General features: G+C 33.4%; 1 protein-coding gene across 1 annotated transcript; it reads left to right on the forward strand.

Annotated features, from left to right (window-relative positions):
• The first annotated feature begins 10,827 nt into the window (after positions 1–10,827).
• Positions 10,828–18,673, forward strand: LOC133197307 (protocadherin beta-9-like). Its single transcript, XM_061333267.1, has 6 exons — positions 10,828–10,889; positions 12,501–15,215; positions 16,274–16,381; positions 16,824–16,935; positions 17,056–17,538; positions 18,504–18,673. The coding sequence occupies exons 2-5, from the start codon at positions 12,543–12,545 to the stop codon at positions 17,235–17,237; spliced, it is 3,075 nt and encodes a 1,024-aa protein (XP_061189251.1). The 5' UTR covers positions 10,828–10,889; positions 12,501–12,542; the 3' UTR covers positions 17,238–17,538; positions 18,504–18,673.
• Positions 18,674–18,915: the final 242 nt, after the last annotated feature.

Raw genomic sequence — 18,915 nt, forward strand, 5'->3', positions numbered from 1 at the left:
TGAAATCTAAAACAAAGCAATTTTATGAAAATTTATATCCTACACCTAAACAAAGAACTAAATAAAATAGACAGAAATTCTGGGTTCAATTTCAAAGATTATATTCACAAACTTTAAGTTATCTGGAGGGCAATCTTAGCTGCAGAACTGTAGCATTATATATGCATGGTTTTACATTTTATTTTTTGATCATAATGCTACAGATCCCACAATGCAAATAATCATGAATAATATGGTGCAATTTATGGTGCAAGATTTTCTGCACATGGTTGGGGAGAATTTCTCTACTTTCCAGCATTTGTCAATCAACTACCTTTTACTCCCTAATTCTGGACAAATTTTTTAACCAGACTGAATATATTTTATCCACCTCCTGACCCTTTACAATCGTCTCTACAGACCAATAAACTCGCTTGTTTTGAATAATCTAGCTGCCATATCCGACAAAAATTCAAAACAAATACTAAAGTTAATTGGTCTGTAGTGACATGCAACTATAAATGGTTAGAAGGTGGATAAAATATACAGTTTGCATTAAAAATATGTTGCACCGTAAATTGCACCATCTCTTTGCACCATCTATAGCGTTATGGTCAAAGACTTAAATACAAGTGTATAAACGGGAAACCATATAAACGCTACAGTTCTGCAGCTAGAGGAATCTAGTCTTTATAGAAAGTAAAATTATATATTAAAATTGGCTTCTATAACTTAACTAAATGAAGGCCAATAAGACACCTGTTACTGATGGCTTAATTTAATTTTCTGGAGATCAAGTTTTTAAAGATTTTAATTTCTGAAACATCTCGGAATATTTGTTATCAGGCCCATTAGTATATACGAGGGGTTATCAAAAAGTTCGTGGACTAGCGTCATAAAATTAAAAGCGCTTTAGGTACATCAATGAATTTTTACACATTTAGTTAGCATCATCTTTTTTATCTATAGAATAAACCATAAATCATAATTTTTATTTTTTAATAAATTGTTAGTGTTTTTGTAAGCAAAGGTATGTCCAGGCGGCGCAACCTCTAATATGACGTTTTTTCCTACCTGAGTGTAACTGAGAAAAACTCGTTAGATATGAGTATTTGTCATCAAAAAATCTCGTCAATTCAGGCTTGTGGTACGACACATTTGTTCAGTAAAATTTGCAATTTTTACCCCATTCTGTAATTTCTATGAAATTTTATCGTAAATTTTATATGGAGTGTCCAAACAATTATGGGCTTGAAAATAACGTCAAAAAGGGGGAGGGGTTTCTTTTTCAAACACTCTATAGAGTTTCGCTCCTGGAAAAACTGGTATTGACCTCAGGAATGTTTAAACTGGCTACAGAAAAATAAAATGCATCCAGAGTACTTGTTTTTTAATGCCCAAAAAGATTCAGAGAGATGAAATATGCACAGTTAGTTTCAATTTGTAGTCAGGGTGTCAAAAGTCAGTCACGTCGAAAAGTGACGTTGATCATGTGTGGTAGAAATTGAACTCCAACAAGCTAAGTATTCTGGCATAATCAAGTGAGGATCTTTCCCCATATAAAGATCCATTTACAATATTATATGCATTGAAAACAGCTGCTCACGACATTGTAAATTCATATAAATAAGACGGGTTTAAGTCCTTACTTAACTTCAGGTAATCTCATCAAGATAAGTGTATGAGGTAGAGAGAGCGGACATTAAGAAACAATGACGTTAAGCGGACGTCATGACACTAAACGGCGACAGCGCCGGGTGATCACATAAAGTCTTTTTAATTTTAGAATAATTTGGCAAATTATCAACGTATCAAGCTAAAATTTTCAACATTTCTTAAACTTTTGTTGTTTTATGTTCCGCATAAATTTTGTAAGCAAAGACTACATATTATTAATTTTATCGCGTCAGTCCACGAACTTTTTGATAACCCCTCGTACATGTAATGTATCCATATGTATGATAGTGTGATAGTGTGTCAATCACACAGAGGCCCTCGTGGCGCAGTGGTTAGAGCGTCTTCTCTAAAGAGTCACGGAGTAAGGTGCTGCCATCCCTACGTCGCGAGTTCGAATCCACTGAGGAATTGGAGACCTGTCCTTAGGATGAGACCAAATAAACCGAGGTCCTGTGTCACAATAGGAATTGGCACAAAAGAGATCCCTCACTGCTCAATAGCCCTGAGTGCCGAGTATAGGTATAAATTTGCAGCCCTCCACCGGCAAGTGGTGGCTTTTCCATACAAGTGAAAAATTCTCAAGAAGGGTGTTAAAAAAAAACAACAACAACAACAAAAATACATACACAGAGGCATGATTGGAATAATCACTATTTTACCTATAGGATACAGACCTATAGACAATAAATTGGCATCTAATTATTTTTTTAATATTATATATAAAATAGCTTGTAGTACCATTGCAAATATTTGGATAAACTTATCAGTCCTGATAAAACTGGTTTCATCTATAAGTTTTAGGTTAACAAAGGTAAAACACACGATTAACTTATGACATATTATGCAGTATACTGAAGAGAAAGTCTCAGATGCTTGGTCTTTTCCTATTGTTTGATTTTCAGGTACGGGTAACTTTCAATACTGCTTAATAGAATTTTATACCAAATTTAAGAATTAGTTTCCATGAAGTTTGGACCCAATATCCATAAATGGGTTAATTACATTATTTTATCATATAATTTCTTTGGCTATGGATAAAGGTCAGGCCATCTCTCATGATCACCCTTTAATATCCAAAGAAGAAAAAGACAAGGTCTTTCTTTATCACCTTATAATTTCCTATTCTGTGAAAAACTTTTAGCTGGATGTAAATACAAATATTAAAGAGAAGTTCAGCCTAATCTAAAACCTTGTACCCATTTCTTAGGGCTTGTATCCTGCCGGACCCATGTGTACCCCGAGTAACCCCTGTACCCCTTAGCATTAGCTCTGTCCCTGAAATTTTATATCAAGAACTTTTGGCCTCTTGGTCCTTGAATCCATTTCTTTAAGTGCTGTATTCTGTTGTACCCAAGTGTACCCTTTGTAACCCCTGTACCCTGTCCTTAAGCTCTCGTGTGATATTTTAACTTAGAAAAAACTAGACAACTAAACCCTTGTATCCCTTTATAATAGTGTTGTAACCATCTGTACCCAAGTGTACCCTTTGTAACCCCTGTACCCTGTGCTTCAGCTCTCTTGTTTGATTTTTTAACTTAGAAAAAAACTAGACTTCTAAACCCTTGTATCCCTTTACAATAGTGTTGTAACCAGCTGTACCCAAGTGTACCCTTTGTAACCCCTGTACCCTGTGCTTCAGCTCTCTTGTTTGATTTTTTAACTTAGAAAAAAACTAGACTTCTAAACCCTTGTATCCCTTTATAATAGTGTTGTAACCAGCTGTACCCAAGTGTACCCTTTGTAACCCCTGTACCCTGTGCTTCAGCTCTCTTGTTTGATTTTTTAACTTAGAAAAAAACTAGACTTCTAAACCCTTGTATCCCTTTATAATAGTGTTGTAACCATCTGTACCCAAGTGTACCCTTTGTAACCCCTGTACCCTGTGCTTCAGCTCTCTTGTTTGATTTTTTAACTTAGAAAAAAACTAGACTTCTAAACCCTTGTATCCCTTTATAATAGTGTTGTAACCAGCTGTACCCAAGTGTACCCTTTGTAACCCCTGTACCCTGTGCTTCAGCTCTCTTGTTTGATTTTTTAACTTAGAAAAAAACTAGACTTCTAAACCCTTGTATCCCTTTATAAAAGTGTCGTAACCAGCTGTACCCAAGTGTACCCTTTGTAACCCGTGTACCCTGTGCTTCAGCTCTCTTGTGTGATATTTTAACTTAGAAAATCTTGGCTTCAGAACCCTTGTATCCCTTTATAATAGTGTTGTAACCAGCTGTACCCAAGTGTACCCTTTGTAACCCCTGTACCCTGTGCTTCAGCTCTCTTGTGTGATATTTTAACTTAGAAAATCTTGGCTTCAGAACCCTTGTATCCCTTTATAATAGTGTTGTAACCAGCTGTACCCAAGTGTACCCTTTGTAACCCCTGTACCCTGTGCTTCAGCTCTCTTGTTTGATTTTTTAACTTAGAAAAAAACTAGACTTCTAAACCCTTGTATCCCTTTATAATAGTGTTGTAACCAACTGTATCCAAGTGTACCCTTTGTAACCCGTGTACCCTCTGCTTCAGCTTTGTTTTTATAATTTAGTTTACAAAAGCACTACAGAATATCTACTTTCATTTTCAGTAGGAATATATAGCGTACCCTTTTTGTAACCTTTTGTCCATACATTTCATAAGGATGTACCCTAGGGTACAAAAGTATCACCTAAAAACGCAGTACCAATTTCTTGCCATATCTACCTGTCAGGTATACTTCACACCCCCATTGTTTTATTGCCTATACACACCGGCAGATTTCACACCTTTCATCGTCCTAATTTACATAAAGCAAATGCTGGGGAAAAACAAACACAAATCCAATAAATGCGACATTTTTTTTAAATCATTGCCCTAAACAGTATTGCTAAAAGCACACTAAACATGGAGTAGCAATTCCTGCCCTAAGAGATACATTGTACAAAAATAAACACAACAGCAAGGGTTAATCCTTAATCTTTCTCCATATGATGTAAACAAACTCTCTTTAATTTTATGTGTTTAAGTCAAGATTAAAACATTTTTGCACCACCCGGACCTTTAAACTAAGGCGGACCTTTTCTTATACGGGCCGGACCTTTTCTTATAAAAGGCGGACCTTAAATGTTATCGTATTAGGTCCCCCCGGACCTTTAAATGAGGCGGACCAAATATTATGCGACACCGGTCTCTGCAGGCCCCTATTGAAGTCTCGGAGAAGGCCAATAAATTTCATACCTATTATCCGGCCTCTCTTTGTGTAACCGTAATTGTGAAGAAAATAGCAATCTCCCTAGGGTGGGTTCTCAGCTAATGTTTGGAGAAACAAGTCTTATAAGTCAATGTACCAAAAGAGGATAAAGGGATCAAACAAGCGTTGAGTCACTGTATTTATCTTCCACAAATACAGACAGTTAAGGATTAATTTTGTTAAAGGTGAATGAAGACAACACGGAAAGGGTAAGCCATTTAGAAATCAAATGAAAAAGATTTTTTTTTACTTCATATACATTTTTAATGTATATATTAAACTTTCTTTCTTGTCTGGGATAAAACAGACACATTAAGTTATTCTATAAAAATGATGTGAAGACTTCCGCGAAGTAAGAATTTAGAATAACTACGTTATGCACAAAGAACAATACTCTTATTATGAATTCTCTGGTTGGCAAATCTTTCTTTTTTATTGATAGGTTTTATCAATCTGATTGAGAGCCATCAATAATGTTAAATAGATAGCACACGAATTTATGCAAATCATTTATGAAGCTGTCTGTGCATAAACGTGTAAGCTACTCCTAGATGTGCGATTGTGGTTTTCGAGTGGAAGTTCTTTCATCTCCGCTTTTGAATAAAAAGTCATAAAACATCTTTAATATGACCGGTCTTATGCCAATGTGTATAATATATTTATTCAAATGATTTATTTTATAAAAGTTTAACGGTTTCTTCTGTCAGGTTCTTATAAATAGCTATCAAATGAAGTGTCTGTATTGAGCTTGCCTTTTCACGCCTCGCCTCCCAAAGGCTGAATATTGATGAAGTGATGCGTCACACTATAATTTTTAATATTTTTTTTTCTTCATTGAAAAACTATTGAACATCTGTGGACGTACACTGGGCAATTGGAGAAAAAGGTAGATATTTTTGTCAGAATAAGGTCTTATGAAAAAAAATGTATTTTTTTTTTAATAATTAATATTTTTCTCTTGTCCTGGTTTAATGTAGTTTTTGTTCGAAATAATATTTCTCTGTCATGCGTGTTCTTGTCAGTTTAGGATTTTTATTCCATAAAAAGGGCAAAGATTTCTGATTTTTTTTAACTTAATGTATTTCAATGTCGGAACACATCACTGGGAGATGTGGGACCCTGCGGCCGATGGGAGTTAAGTCCCTTTGTTTTCAGATTACCTCGGATCTTTAGAGATTTTGAGAGGTGTACTCGGTTCGCCTTACTCGGGGATTTGATTTGAGGGGATGGACATTGAAACTGTATGAACTGGGACTTCTTTAAAAGAGCATTAGTACTAGATTATCGGCACCCTGACTCATGATTTTGTTTTTAAAGTTCGAGTTTATAAGTGCTTTAAATCTTAATCTTATTTTCACTTTTGTAATGACCGGCTTTGATTGTATAGTAAATAGGGACTTTCTTATCCCGTATTATAGAGTCAGTTTATTTTTCATTGTTAAAGTTTATATTAAAGAACTAATTGAAAAAGGAAACAGTCGTATTTATCTTTGCATCCCTGTTTAACTGCACAAGATTTAACTTCACATGAAGGTAAGGCGGTGAACTTTTTCCAGCGTTTTCAAGAAATATATATCCATATGTAAATGCACTAAGCCTTACTCTTACAAATAAAAAGCGAATTGGTTTGCCTAATAAATTAAACTTATGGAAATTAAAAGTAAAACCCTCAATGTTTGCTTGCTTGAGGATACAGTTTTATTAATTAATATGCTATTGACTTGCATTCATTTTTCGGTTGCGCCGAATACATATTTAGTCATGTTTAAGTAGTCAGGACTAGCGGTCTAGTGCTCTCTGGAGAAATTACCTTCTATATATTGGACAGACGGTCGTGTGAAATTAGGGAGATTGGGGTATTGAAGATATATTGCTAATAAGGTAAACACAAATATGGAAATCATTTTATCAGGTGATAAAAGCAGAATGAGTCGGGTTAGCCACATACATTTGGCCGTAGACAACGTGCTAAGAGTCTGTAGGTGCCTGATGAAGTAAAAAGCCTCACTGAACTTTCGTGAAAGGTTACGTTGGTTTTCGTTGTAAACCATATCTCATTTTGAGTTTCTTTGTTTCCTTTGTGTGTTTACGTTTGTCTGTTTTTGTTGATTGCACGATTTTATCTATTTTTTTTCAGCTGTTATGTTTAGCGGTATTTCAATGCAAAAATATTCTTTTATGGATGTTTCTCCCAGTACAATATTTACTGTGAATAGAGGGAGAATGTACACTTATAGCTTGTTTTGAATACAACGTATAGTGAACGTACACTACTGGATTACTCACTTGATAAATAAAATAAGGGTAATTATTTCATAACTTAGGTTTCGTGAAATTAAAAACAAAAAGATAAGAAGTAATTAAAAAACAAAAAAACACCCTTTTATCAATACTTTTGTAAAACGATTTTTGGATTTAAAAGGGCTTGTCGGTTCCTATTTTTAGTTAACAATGCTAATATACAAATTTTAATGATATCCATATCACAAATATTATTTTGATATTTGTGAAATACTGTCTCATACGTTTGCTTGATTTGATTTTTCAAAATGTAGTTAATTTGACAGAAAATTATTGGACCTAATTCCTAAAGACAATGTATTCTGGATAGGAATATAAACTGACAAAATATAACCTCTACAGTGTATAGTCGAAAAAAAAAAATTCAGATTTTAAAATACAATATATTTTAACACGAATAATTTATAATTTCCATTTGAATGATTCAATTTAGTTCGGATTCTCTTTGTGAATTTATTTTATAACTATTAAGTGAAGTATTTGATTAGAAGTCAGGTTCACTCTTTAATCAAAATGTACTCTGTGTTAAGTTGTTCTCATTATTTACTACAATATGGTTTTATGACCCTAAAGGCTTCAACATTTAAATCAATTATATTGTTGTCTATGTAATTTAATGACATGTTTCTAAATGTATAATAGATAAAGAACATCTTCAGTTCTTTTCATCTCTGTATTTTTTTTTATTTTGTGCCCTGTGTTCCCTTAATCCCTAGCTATTATTATGCCCCTTGAATTGACCCACAAGAATGAATTACAGTCAGTAAGACCATCATATATTATACAATTAATGTTACCCCTAGGGTGCGGACATGGGGTCTTGATTGTTATGGGTGTTTATCCCGACCCATAGTACTAAATTGAAACTGACAGGACACTGCACTGACTTGATCACTCAATATGACACTTGATCAGGTACAAATCACCGGAATTATTAATGCTTTCGTCCTTTGTTTCTGTCTGGAAATTCTACAGGAAATCCAGAATCCATATCAAATCGTGATCTAAAACGTAAAACCACGGTGAGTTTTTTTTTTCTATTTTATTGTGAATAATTAATCCAGGATCTTTTATTCCTTTTTGAATGTCATACATGTATGCGTTATCGAAGCATGTCATCTTGCTGTCGTTTTGTATTCTCTTTCCCACGTTTTGTTTTTAGTATATTTTAAAAATTTCCTTATGAGCTATGTATTTTTAAGATTCCTTTTTTATTTCCCGCATGAGATAATATCACAAAAACTATCTAATGTTTGATAAACTTTAAAGATTAGTATGAGAAAAATACAGGCTTTTAATAAATTGATTCTAAAGACTACACAATAACAGTGTCGTGCCTTCGTAAGAATTTTAATATGGAGGGACGGTTTTGATTTCAGTAGTTAGGTCTTTTCCCCGTTTTTGATGACAGATAGGCTGATTTTAAGATGGGAGAATAATTCTTCTCAAGAGAACCGGTCTTTGAATGTTGAGACACTTCATAGATTGAAGTGCATTTTAGATTTTTATATTTAATTAGATCATTTTATTAATAACAAGGAGAGGAGAGACTTGTCTATTGGTTTATTCAGGGTCTTGTCAAAATTGAATTTCATTTACTGATAGGAACTTACGGTGCAGAGGACTTAAAAGGCACCTGTCTTTTCTTATTGGAATAAAGGTGAGAAACTTCAAAGCTGTCATTTTAAATTTCTGAACAGAAAAGTTCAAAATCACATTCAGTATAGCTATTAATTGAATTATGTAAGAAAGGGTTTTATTTAATGTCGATAGGACCTTGCATTTAACAAGTATATGATAGAAGTTATTAATTAACTCACTAATGTACGATAGATCATGTTAAGGAAAATTCCTCCTACATAACTAGTAAAGACTTTGAAATATTTTCCGACTCAGAAATTATGGAGATATGTAATGATGTGTTGTCTTAAGATTTGATCTCTAATGTCCCATGCAGTCCTTTTTTTAAAAGTACACAAATCTATGTTGATTTCTGTGATGTGGATCAGAAAATGTGAAGTTTGTGATAGCTGGGTTTCTGGGTTTTTTTTTTGTATGTATGTTGTTTGGTTTTTTTTTCTGATTTTTTGTGTTTGTTTGTTTGTTTGTTTGTTTTTTTTTTTTGCCATGGAGCAATCTTTATGAATTTTCTTTTCATTTTCTAAGCTTATTTTAATTGGTTTTGCTTATTATAAATAAAACAATTTTAGACGAACCGATAAAATCCATAGCATCTGATAACTTTTTAAAAATACATAGCATATCATGCCTAAATTCTGATATCTGATATCATTTCCCATTTTTCTCCTGTATCAGAGATTGTCCTTCTACTAGTATTTTCCAATTTGTATTTTGTAATTTTTTTTTTAATTTCTCAGAAGATATGTGTCTTGAATTGGAGGGGTTGCACCACCCATACGTTAACTCTCAACACGGGGAAAATTTACTCTTATGAAAAGATGCAATAAAATTGTCGACTTAAACAAAAATCAAAAGGTTTTATAGCAGACAAAGTAAAAAAGGATCGTTTTTCTAGGTGTGAATTTTTACAGCAGTAAAACCCACAGCTTAACACGACATAAAGGGGAGATAACTATTGAGATGTTTAATCATTTGATGACATTTGTTGACACAGACATTTTAATTCCCATTAAGTTGTTGGGGATTATCTACACCTTCTTAAAGTATGTGATTAATGATTAAGGTAAAAAAAGAACACAGAACAATAATACTAGAAATTAAGATGTACTGACATGGATATACATAAAAAAACGGAATTAAAATATGGGATAATTCTCTTAATGGTACCATTCTCAAAGTCTCTGTTGATATGAATATACGTCATCTTCACAAAAAAGAAGGGAAAAAAAATGCCAGATATTTTTGACCTACATAAAGAGTAAAAGAAAACAATGCTAAATATCTAAAAGTTGCATTAATTAACACGATTACTTTTTAATTGTGTTTCTTTTTTTTCAACGGAACTTTAAAGTACATGTTTATTGGACTAATTGTCTTTTAAGTTTAATTTTTTAGAACATTTAAAGTAAACACATTTTAATATCATATAAATTACATTTTCTTTCCTTAATATATTTTACGAAGAGTATATTAATGTTAAAATATATGAGACATTCAGTTTTAATATATTGCACATTTACATGTAAATACAGGTATTTTCTTTAAGAAGATAAGATTTAATTTTCATCCAATTTGACCCCTGCTGACCTTGTTTATTACTATTCAGTAATTTAGGCATTTCAATCAGTCAAACAATAGAGAAAGAAAGTGTTTGATTGAAACTACTGGAAGCTTTAAAACCTCCCTGTGGGACTCTGCATAACCCCCTACCACCCCTCGTTCCCCTGACACCTCGATATCCTGTGACCCAGGTAGAGAGGCCTCACAGCTTCTGACTAAGGACTCTAATTGACAGACAAACAAACAAACAAAAGTCAACAAGCCCAGCAGTCAATATTTGCCATGCTTCCTGTATTGTAAGGAGGATTTAAATGGTCATTGTAGCATTTTTGGACAATATTGACACTTTTGGAGTGAGAGTCACACTAGATTATACCTACAGAGTCTTTTTACCAGTACCTTCTCATGTCAAACACCTCTCAAGTGTTGTCCTAACATCTCGTTTTTTATCTTACAGGAATCCATTTCACAGAAACTGACCAGGGCTGTTCAGTTGGATTGATTCAACGTCAAGGTAAAAAAGTTTATTATTAATTCTTGATTAACTTAATCAATTTACTTTTTTTTCTTCATTTTAACAAAGTAAATCAATACTTGTGGCAAATTGTAAAACTTAATTATTAAGCAGCATTCTTAAATTGAGGGTTGAATTTACAATGGATTTTTTTTTATACCATTCAAACAAACCATAAAAGAGAATTAAAATCATCAATTTATTTTTGTAATTTGTATAAATTATTGATATATTAATTGATTTGACTTTTATTCTGCAAGAATGAAAATATGAAAATAATAAAACAAATGTGTGTTTAGATATTTTATATGTATTTTTTTTTTATCTATCCTGATTTTAATTTTCTTAACTTTGTCAGATGACTAAATTTATGTTGAATCAAAAAAATTATTAAGGACAATAAAACCATGAACCATTTACCAGTAACTAAAAGTATGACTGAAAAAACCCCAACTTTTAAACAGATTTTCCTCAGACTATAAGAAATGGAAATACATATGAATGCTTATCTTAAATTTTCCTTATAAAGTCATAAGATCAAATGAATTATGCAACAGTAAGGGTTCACACGAAAATTTGGGATTGATGGGTATTAAAATACTAAACTTGTTTATGTACTAAATGACTAAGAACCTTCAGATTATCTTGTAATTTGTTAGCAGTGGTCAAAAAAAGTTGACAATTGTTTCTATTTGTAAGCCCCCATGGATCAGTAGGGCAAACTTTCCACAGATAAATCCCAGTGGTATCATTACAGGATAAACCATTGTTTCATCTCGAGAGAATCTTCTATATCTGTGTAAATAAACGTTACATTCATTTAAATGATAATATGACATAATGAAATACCAATATTTTAGAGTGGGTTGTTCTTTTGAAGTTTACATCTGTAGAAACAGGGTGTTTGTTTTGTGACAGATAAATATTTTAAATGACCAAGATAATAAAAATCAATTCCCTCATTTATTTTTCTGCCTGTCATGTGAATGGTCATGTCTGCTGTTAACTGTGTATTGTTTTTGCGGGTTGGAAAGGAATGTTTTTAATAAGTTTCTTTGTTGCCTTATCAGTCATCTTTAACTTCTGGTAAGATCCAACAAGACTTATCAACAAGGTTCTCAGATAAACAATCATAATTCATATTGCTTCTGTAATCCCAGGAATAGAGCTGGTATTATTGAATATCGTTCCTGCTAAATCCCCAATATTAATAGAAAGTCCCCATCTCCGGGGCCACCAGAGGGCTCTCAGCAATGTCAGGGGGAACATGTCTGAGTTGTAAAGCCGCCTGGTGACAGTAATGATGCTTCTGGCTGAACATCAGATTATTAATGTCAGAGTTATAGTTGACAAGGTTAGTCACTGTTCCTTAAGTAAACTGTTACAAACTCCGGTGGTGTTTAAAAATGTGAAAAAGTTTGAGATGAAGGGATAGAGAGAGGTCACTTGCCAGGGAGGAAAATGGGTTAATTGAGAAATTCCCTCTGAACCAACAAGCCCATAATTCTTTGAATTGTATGCTTTTGTTTTCTTTTTTTAAGAAATTGGTAGACACTTGATGTTTTTATGATGATTTATATCTTTTATAGATTTCCATTTTTAATTTTACAGGGAAGTCTGTTATGTGAGACAATAAATTCCACCAGGAAGATCATGGCTTCACTTTGGACTGTAGTTTTTCTCCTCCTCTTGCCATGTTGTTTTGGATCCATCAGCTTCACTCTTCAGGAAGAAGAACCAATAGACACACTGATAGGAAACATTGCCACAGAGAGTGAACTTGCCAGTAACATGACAGATGACGAATTCAAAAGCCTGAAATATGATTTTTTGGATCAAACCAAAATGGCTTCTTTGTTCACAATCAACAATGATAATGGGAACATTTACACAGCAGTTGAGATTGACAGAGAAACAGAGTGCAGCTTTAAGGAGGTGTGCTCTCTTGATTTTGATGTGATGGTGCGATCCAGTGTTAGCACAAAATATGAGATCATTTCTGTGAATATCATTATTCTGGATGTTAATGACAGGAGTCCAACGTTTCAACCAAATGTTATCACTGTGCAAATTTCTGAATCGGAAGCTGTTGGGACCACCATTGGAATAGACGGTGCATCAGATTCAGACTCAAGTGCCAAAAATAGAATTCAGAATTACACAATTGTTCCTGTGGATGGGCCATTTGGATTAAATGTGACAAAGAAAGATGGAGGACATATACTGAAACTGGTTTTAAAAAGGACGCTGGATAGAGAGTCGATTAATTCCTATCAGGTCAGTATAGTGGCTTATGATGGTGGACTTCATCCTAACTCTGGGACGTTATCAGTCACTGTGGAAGTAACAGATGCTAATGACCATTCTCCTGTTTTTACTCAAAGTGTTTATGAGACTAAGGTCAAAGAAGGAGTTCAGATTGGCACTTCTGTCTTGAGAGTGTCAGCCACAGATGATGATGAAGGAAAAAATGCAGAAATCAGGTACCGTTTCAGTTCTACCCAGTCAGATCTTGATGAAATAAAGAAGATTTTTGCCATCAATGATACCACTGGTGACATTTCTGTAGTTGGTAATCTAGTGTATGAAGAAGGCAAGGTTTATGAGATCAGTATTGAGGCTACAGATTTGGGACAACAGCCTGCAGAATCTCAGTGTACAGTCCGGATTACTGTGGAGGATTTTGGAAACAACCCTCCCACAGTTCGTGTGAATTTCCTTTCTTCTAGCAGTATAGGCATAGTAAATGTATCTGAATCATCCAAACCAGGTTTAGTCATTGCTCATGTCAATGTGGAAGATACAGACTCTGGTTCCAATGGAGTAGTGACATGTGATATCTCTGACAATTCCTTTGCTTTAGAGGCTGTTCAGGGAAAGGGTTATGTTGTCCTCATAAAATCTCTATTAGACAGGGAGACAAAAGCCATCCATAATGTGACTGTAACATGTGAAGATCAAGGAACCCCAAAGTTGATGACCTCCTCCCATTTTCTTGTGCATGTTCAGGATGAAAATGACCACAGTCCAAAATTCAAACAGGCTATCTACTTTTCAGCCATCAATGAGAACAATGCTGTAGGAGATTTCATCACCCAGGTTCTGGCTATAGATGATGACTTTGGTCCCAATGCTCTGGTTAGATACCAGCTTTCTACAGACTCCCACAACATGTTTGCCATTAACCCTGAAACAGGAGTGATCACCGCAAACACAAGATTTGACAGAGAAACAAATCTTTTTTACAAGTTTACTGTAATTGCATTGGACAGAGGGACTCCACCTAAATCCAGCACAGCTTCAGTGGTTCTCAATATCAGTGACATTAATGATAACCCACCAGTTTTTGAAGTACCAGAATTTCAGTTTTTTGTGCTGGAGAACTCTGATGCAAACACAAATATAGGTTCTGTCAGTGCTACTGACAAAGATGAAGGAAAGAATGGAGATGTGGTTTTTAAGTTGTCTCCAACTTCAAATGTCCCCTTCATCGTCCAGACTGATGGAGGTATACTGACCACCAAGTCCTTAGATAGAGAAGTCAGTAGTAAATACAGTTTCCAGGTTTGGGCTCGCGATCTTGGTTCACCCTCACTGAGCAGTGAGATTACAGTTAATGTTTTAGTGCGTGATCAAAATGACAATGCTCCGTTTATTGTATACCCCTCCAAAGAAAATAACACAATGTCTATCTCCTATCTTGCACCTGTTGGTTCTAAGATATCCAGTATTAAGGCCTATGATTTGGATGAAGAAGGTCCAAATAGCCAACTAGAATATCTATTTCATAATGGTAATGAGCTAGATATTTTTTACATTGGAAGAAACACAGGGAAAATCTCTTTAAGAAAGACATATCATATAGATATGGATGTGACTTTTGCCGTGTCTGTCCTTGTGAAAGACAAGGGAGATAATCCAAGGCATAACATTACAAACTTTTACATTGTGTTGAAGTATTCCAATGGAACAACTGTTGAAGCTCTTCAAGATAATGGAAATAAGAACATAGTAATCTCTGTCATCATTGTCTGCTTCACCATTTTGATATCAGCAGTCATATTTACTGTTATCTGCATTCTCTGTCGCCAAGACAAAAAACTGAAAAAATCTTATCTGCAAAACACAGACAAGACTCTTTATGACCAAAAGGTACCAGAAGTTGTGATGGAGGTGACCCCAGAAATCAATGGAGTTCTCTGTAACCCTGGAGACACACCAACTAAGAAGAAGAAAAAGGAAGTCAGCTTTACCCTGGATGAAGAGAATCATAACATGGTCCCTAGCTTCAGTAACCAAGACTTCAATGGCAGATCACACAATCAGGTAATTAAACAAAAAATTCTGCTTAATTAAATTTGAGATCAGAAAGTATAATATTATAAAAAAAATTACATGTACATAATCTATGAAGTCTTGATTTGAAGGTAATAATTTAGTTTGTAGGGTCAGCTACTAGTACACATATACTATAATGGAAGAAATTCATTTTTTTTTTCCAAATATACAAATACAATTAATTATCAGAGCCTATAGGTACTCATAAACATTTCTAAAACAAAGGTAAAACAGTGTTTTGTTAATCAATTTCCTTTTATATATTCATGAAGTAATTTGAAGTCATATCAGAATAATTTTCTCTTTAAAAAAAGAAGGATTGATATAAATATTAAAAAAAAACCAAATGAATAAAAAGTGAATAGATATCACTTATCGCTTTAGGGAGTAAAAAAAGAGCAGAAAAATGTGTTTGATGTTTTTTAATTTATTGCTTTAAAATAACTTTATACTTAAATTATTTGGAAACCTTTAACATTGATCATTGGAATCTCTTTGATTTTCATAAAGCTCATAAAGGCCTACAGAAATGGTAAAAACACAAATCCCTCTCGACTCGCTGGTATCAATGTTAGCTTTAGCTTTCCAAGGCACTTTGTTCCTTTATTTGAGGGTTCTTCATTTGAAAAAAGTAAATTTACAAGTCAAACATTTCACAAGTCCTTCTGTTTGCGGCAGCATTCTTTCCTTTTGAGCCCTAATTGATCTGTCAATACCAGAAATCTGGGTTTTGCACAACAGATGTACACTAGTAGTTACATTTATTCTTCTGGGCTTTACTGGTCAGATCTTTGGCAGGGTAGTCAATAAAAGAATTCTGGGGTATAATATCCTGGGGGTGTTTTAAAAAGGGATTAAAATTTGGGGAACAAACAATGCTGTAACTCTGTGTAAATATCATAGTTTAGGCATACGTCAACAACAACCTCCGGACAATGGTCAGTCAATTGTATAACCATCAATTCTATTAAAATGTGACTCCATGACATGTATATATATTTGTGTAAATATCATGTTTAACCAAAATGTATTCTGTTGTTTCACAGGGACCTCCAGTTCTTGAACCAGACTATGATGGAGCTCCTACAGAATTCCAGAATTTCCCTCCCAACTCCCCATACTTAGCTAACAATAGACCATCTGTTCATAAACAGGTACTTTTCTACTAACTCAGAAAGAGAAGGTATTCTATTTTGAGATAATGTATTCCCTCATGTTACACGTAATATTAATTAATTGCCACTCAAACAGTAAAAATTAAAATTCATGGCAGTTGATCAAAGAACAATTTACAATCTGTCAAGGGGAAAAACTCATGTTTTAAATTGTCATATATTGTTTGTTTTTTTTTTTTTAAATGCCATTTAAAAATTGCTGGATCAATCTGACAATAAATCACTCTGCTCTGCATGAATTAAAAATGAAATTCTTTCATTTCACACAATTTTTACTGCATTCCCAATTCTAGAAACTAGAAACATTGCAGTTGTAATAATTTGTTTATGATCTAATGCTGTACATCTACATGAATTAAAAATATCAATTAAAATCATATATATTTTTTTTAATTATAATGATGCCATTTTTTTTAAACAGAGACAGCCATTGCCATCTACAGACAACTTCAGTGATTCCTCAGGGGACACAACTACTGCAGACAGTGGAAGAGGGGGAAGTGACCTTGACCTAAGTCATATACATAGGCAAGGTAAAATGAATTAATTATAAAATTAAGTTGATTATCAATTTAAAGTCAATAATTGCAAAACAAGACAATTATTTTGAGTCTAAGTATTTGTTATGGAGAGTTGATTTTTAAATGTTTCAGATGACAAAGGATCAGAGTATGCCAAACTACAAGCACCTGGCTCCCTAAACAAAGTACATCTTCCTCATTTTGACAATTTTATTCAGCACACACATGGACACTTGAAACCCCAGCCCTACAGTGCTATGCATCAGAAAAACTCAAATAACACAGCAGGGCAGTGGAACCCTTCATATGTCTGACAAAATTATAGATCCTCCACAACTTATTATCAAACTTCTTGATCTTCAAGTCATGTAGGAACTACAGCAATATACATTTATCTGTGGAAGGAAATACATTTCATGTTGATCTCATTTTTGATGGTGCTTATTATTTCACAGAAACTATTCATGTGTGCATTTTGTTTTTGTTGATGAACTGTACATGTACATTAACTTCCAACCTGATTCAAAAAAAAATTAAGCTTCCCAAGCTGTGTGGAGGATATTCTATTATATAGAGTAGAGATGACAAAGTTCCTTTCAAGACTACTACAATATAGTAAGTATTGTTTAAAAGTTATTGTTTCATACCCTCATAAACATCCAAAAAATTTAGTTCAACAAATAATAAGGAGATTGGATTAATATATAAGTTCTGTAACTTTTTTCCAAATCCCTTTGGATTTTTTCCTACACTGTATGTTTGTTATCATTACTGTATATTAATTTTTAATAAAATTTGTTTTATTCTAACATTCAAAATAAAAATAATTCTGGTATCTATAATTACATTTCAACCGTTTACTCATTTCATTTGGATACTTGGGTACACATCAATAAAAGGATTATGACAAAGGATTTAAGAGATTTTTTTTTTTGGGGGGGTGGTCCTCTCAGGCTGTGATTATCTGTTTATTATATACCATGAATAAGAACCAACTCTTGAAGGAAACCTAAAAGAAAAAGCATTCATCAATTCTGACTAAATTTTATCACAATTCTTAATTTGACCTTTAAAACTTTATTAATTAAAGGTTTAAAAAATGTTAACCTTTAGATATTTCCTTCACTTAAAGTGTTTATGCACTAATAACAACATACCTTTTTGCTAATTTACAAATATGTGACAAATAAAAACAGAATTACTTTACAGTTTTTTAAAAAAAAGTGTACAAAAAGCTCTTCCTGACTCCAGAACTTGTGAAGTGGTTCTTAGGATAAATAATGTTTCAAATACATGAAGCTCCATTTCATTTAGCGCTCGCTATTTAATTTTTAAATGCAAATTCTTATATTACAGATTGTTAAAAAAATTTACGTTTACGTATCACTAATATTCTCAATGTTCTTAAAAATTGAAAAATTACACCCAGCTGATTCAACAAGCTAGATTTGCAGAATGGTGCATTGAATTTGGCAGTTCCGTTTATATGTATTATCACAAAGGGTATATAATTTCTTTCAAAATCTGCTCTATGTGCTGACCTTCACGGTGTTTATTGTTGTTTTTATTTTATTTTTCAGCCTCATTAGATTTACCCATGACATGTTGAGGTAGAGCTGTGCCAACGTGTCCAGATGACCTTCTGAACGATTCCAGGAAACATTGTACATCATGACTACTGCCGTTAATTATCATAAATTACACAGTTTGTTACAGTTGTTGAATTTAATAAAATGAAATTGTAACTTTGTTTTTGTCTTAATGTATGCTATTTTATTTAGATATTGAAATACATGTATATAAAAATAAATTTTAGAGATGAAAGTTCAAGATGATAAGAAAATTGGTTGCAATCACGAACTTTTTCTTTGCATGTGTAAAACACATGAACATATACATGTATAGGTTTCCATTAGAGTTTAGGGTAAACAATAAGTTAACTACAGTAACACTCGATTATAGAAGGTAGTCGCGGGGATAACTTAAATTTTC

Source organism: Saccostrea echinata, unplaced genomic scaffold (genome assembly GCF_033153115.1).
Source record: "Saccostrea echinata isolate AGI-Se365-2 ecotype Australia unplaced genomic scaffold, CSIRO_AGI_Sech_v1 ptg000030l, whole genome shotgun sequence".
Lineage (NCBI taxonomy): Eukaryota > Metazoa > Mollusca > Bivalvia > Ostreida > Ostreidae > Saccostrea > Saccostrea echinata.

Bases quoted from the DNA above. Each gene is read 5' to 3' on its own strand.
- LOC133197307 (XM_061333267.1), top strand. From the start codon at position 12,543: ATGGCTTCACTTTGGACTGTAGTTTTTCTCCTCCTCTTGCCATGTTGT. The intron at 15,216-16,273 runs GTAATTAAACAA...GTTGTTTCACAG, and splicing joins ATGGCAGATCACACAATCAG to GGACCTCCAGTTCTTGAACC. The intron at 16,382-16,823 runs GTACTTTTCTAC...TTTTTTAAACAG, and splicing joins GACCATCTGTTCATAAACAG to AGACAGCCATTGCCATCTAC.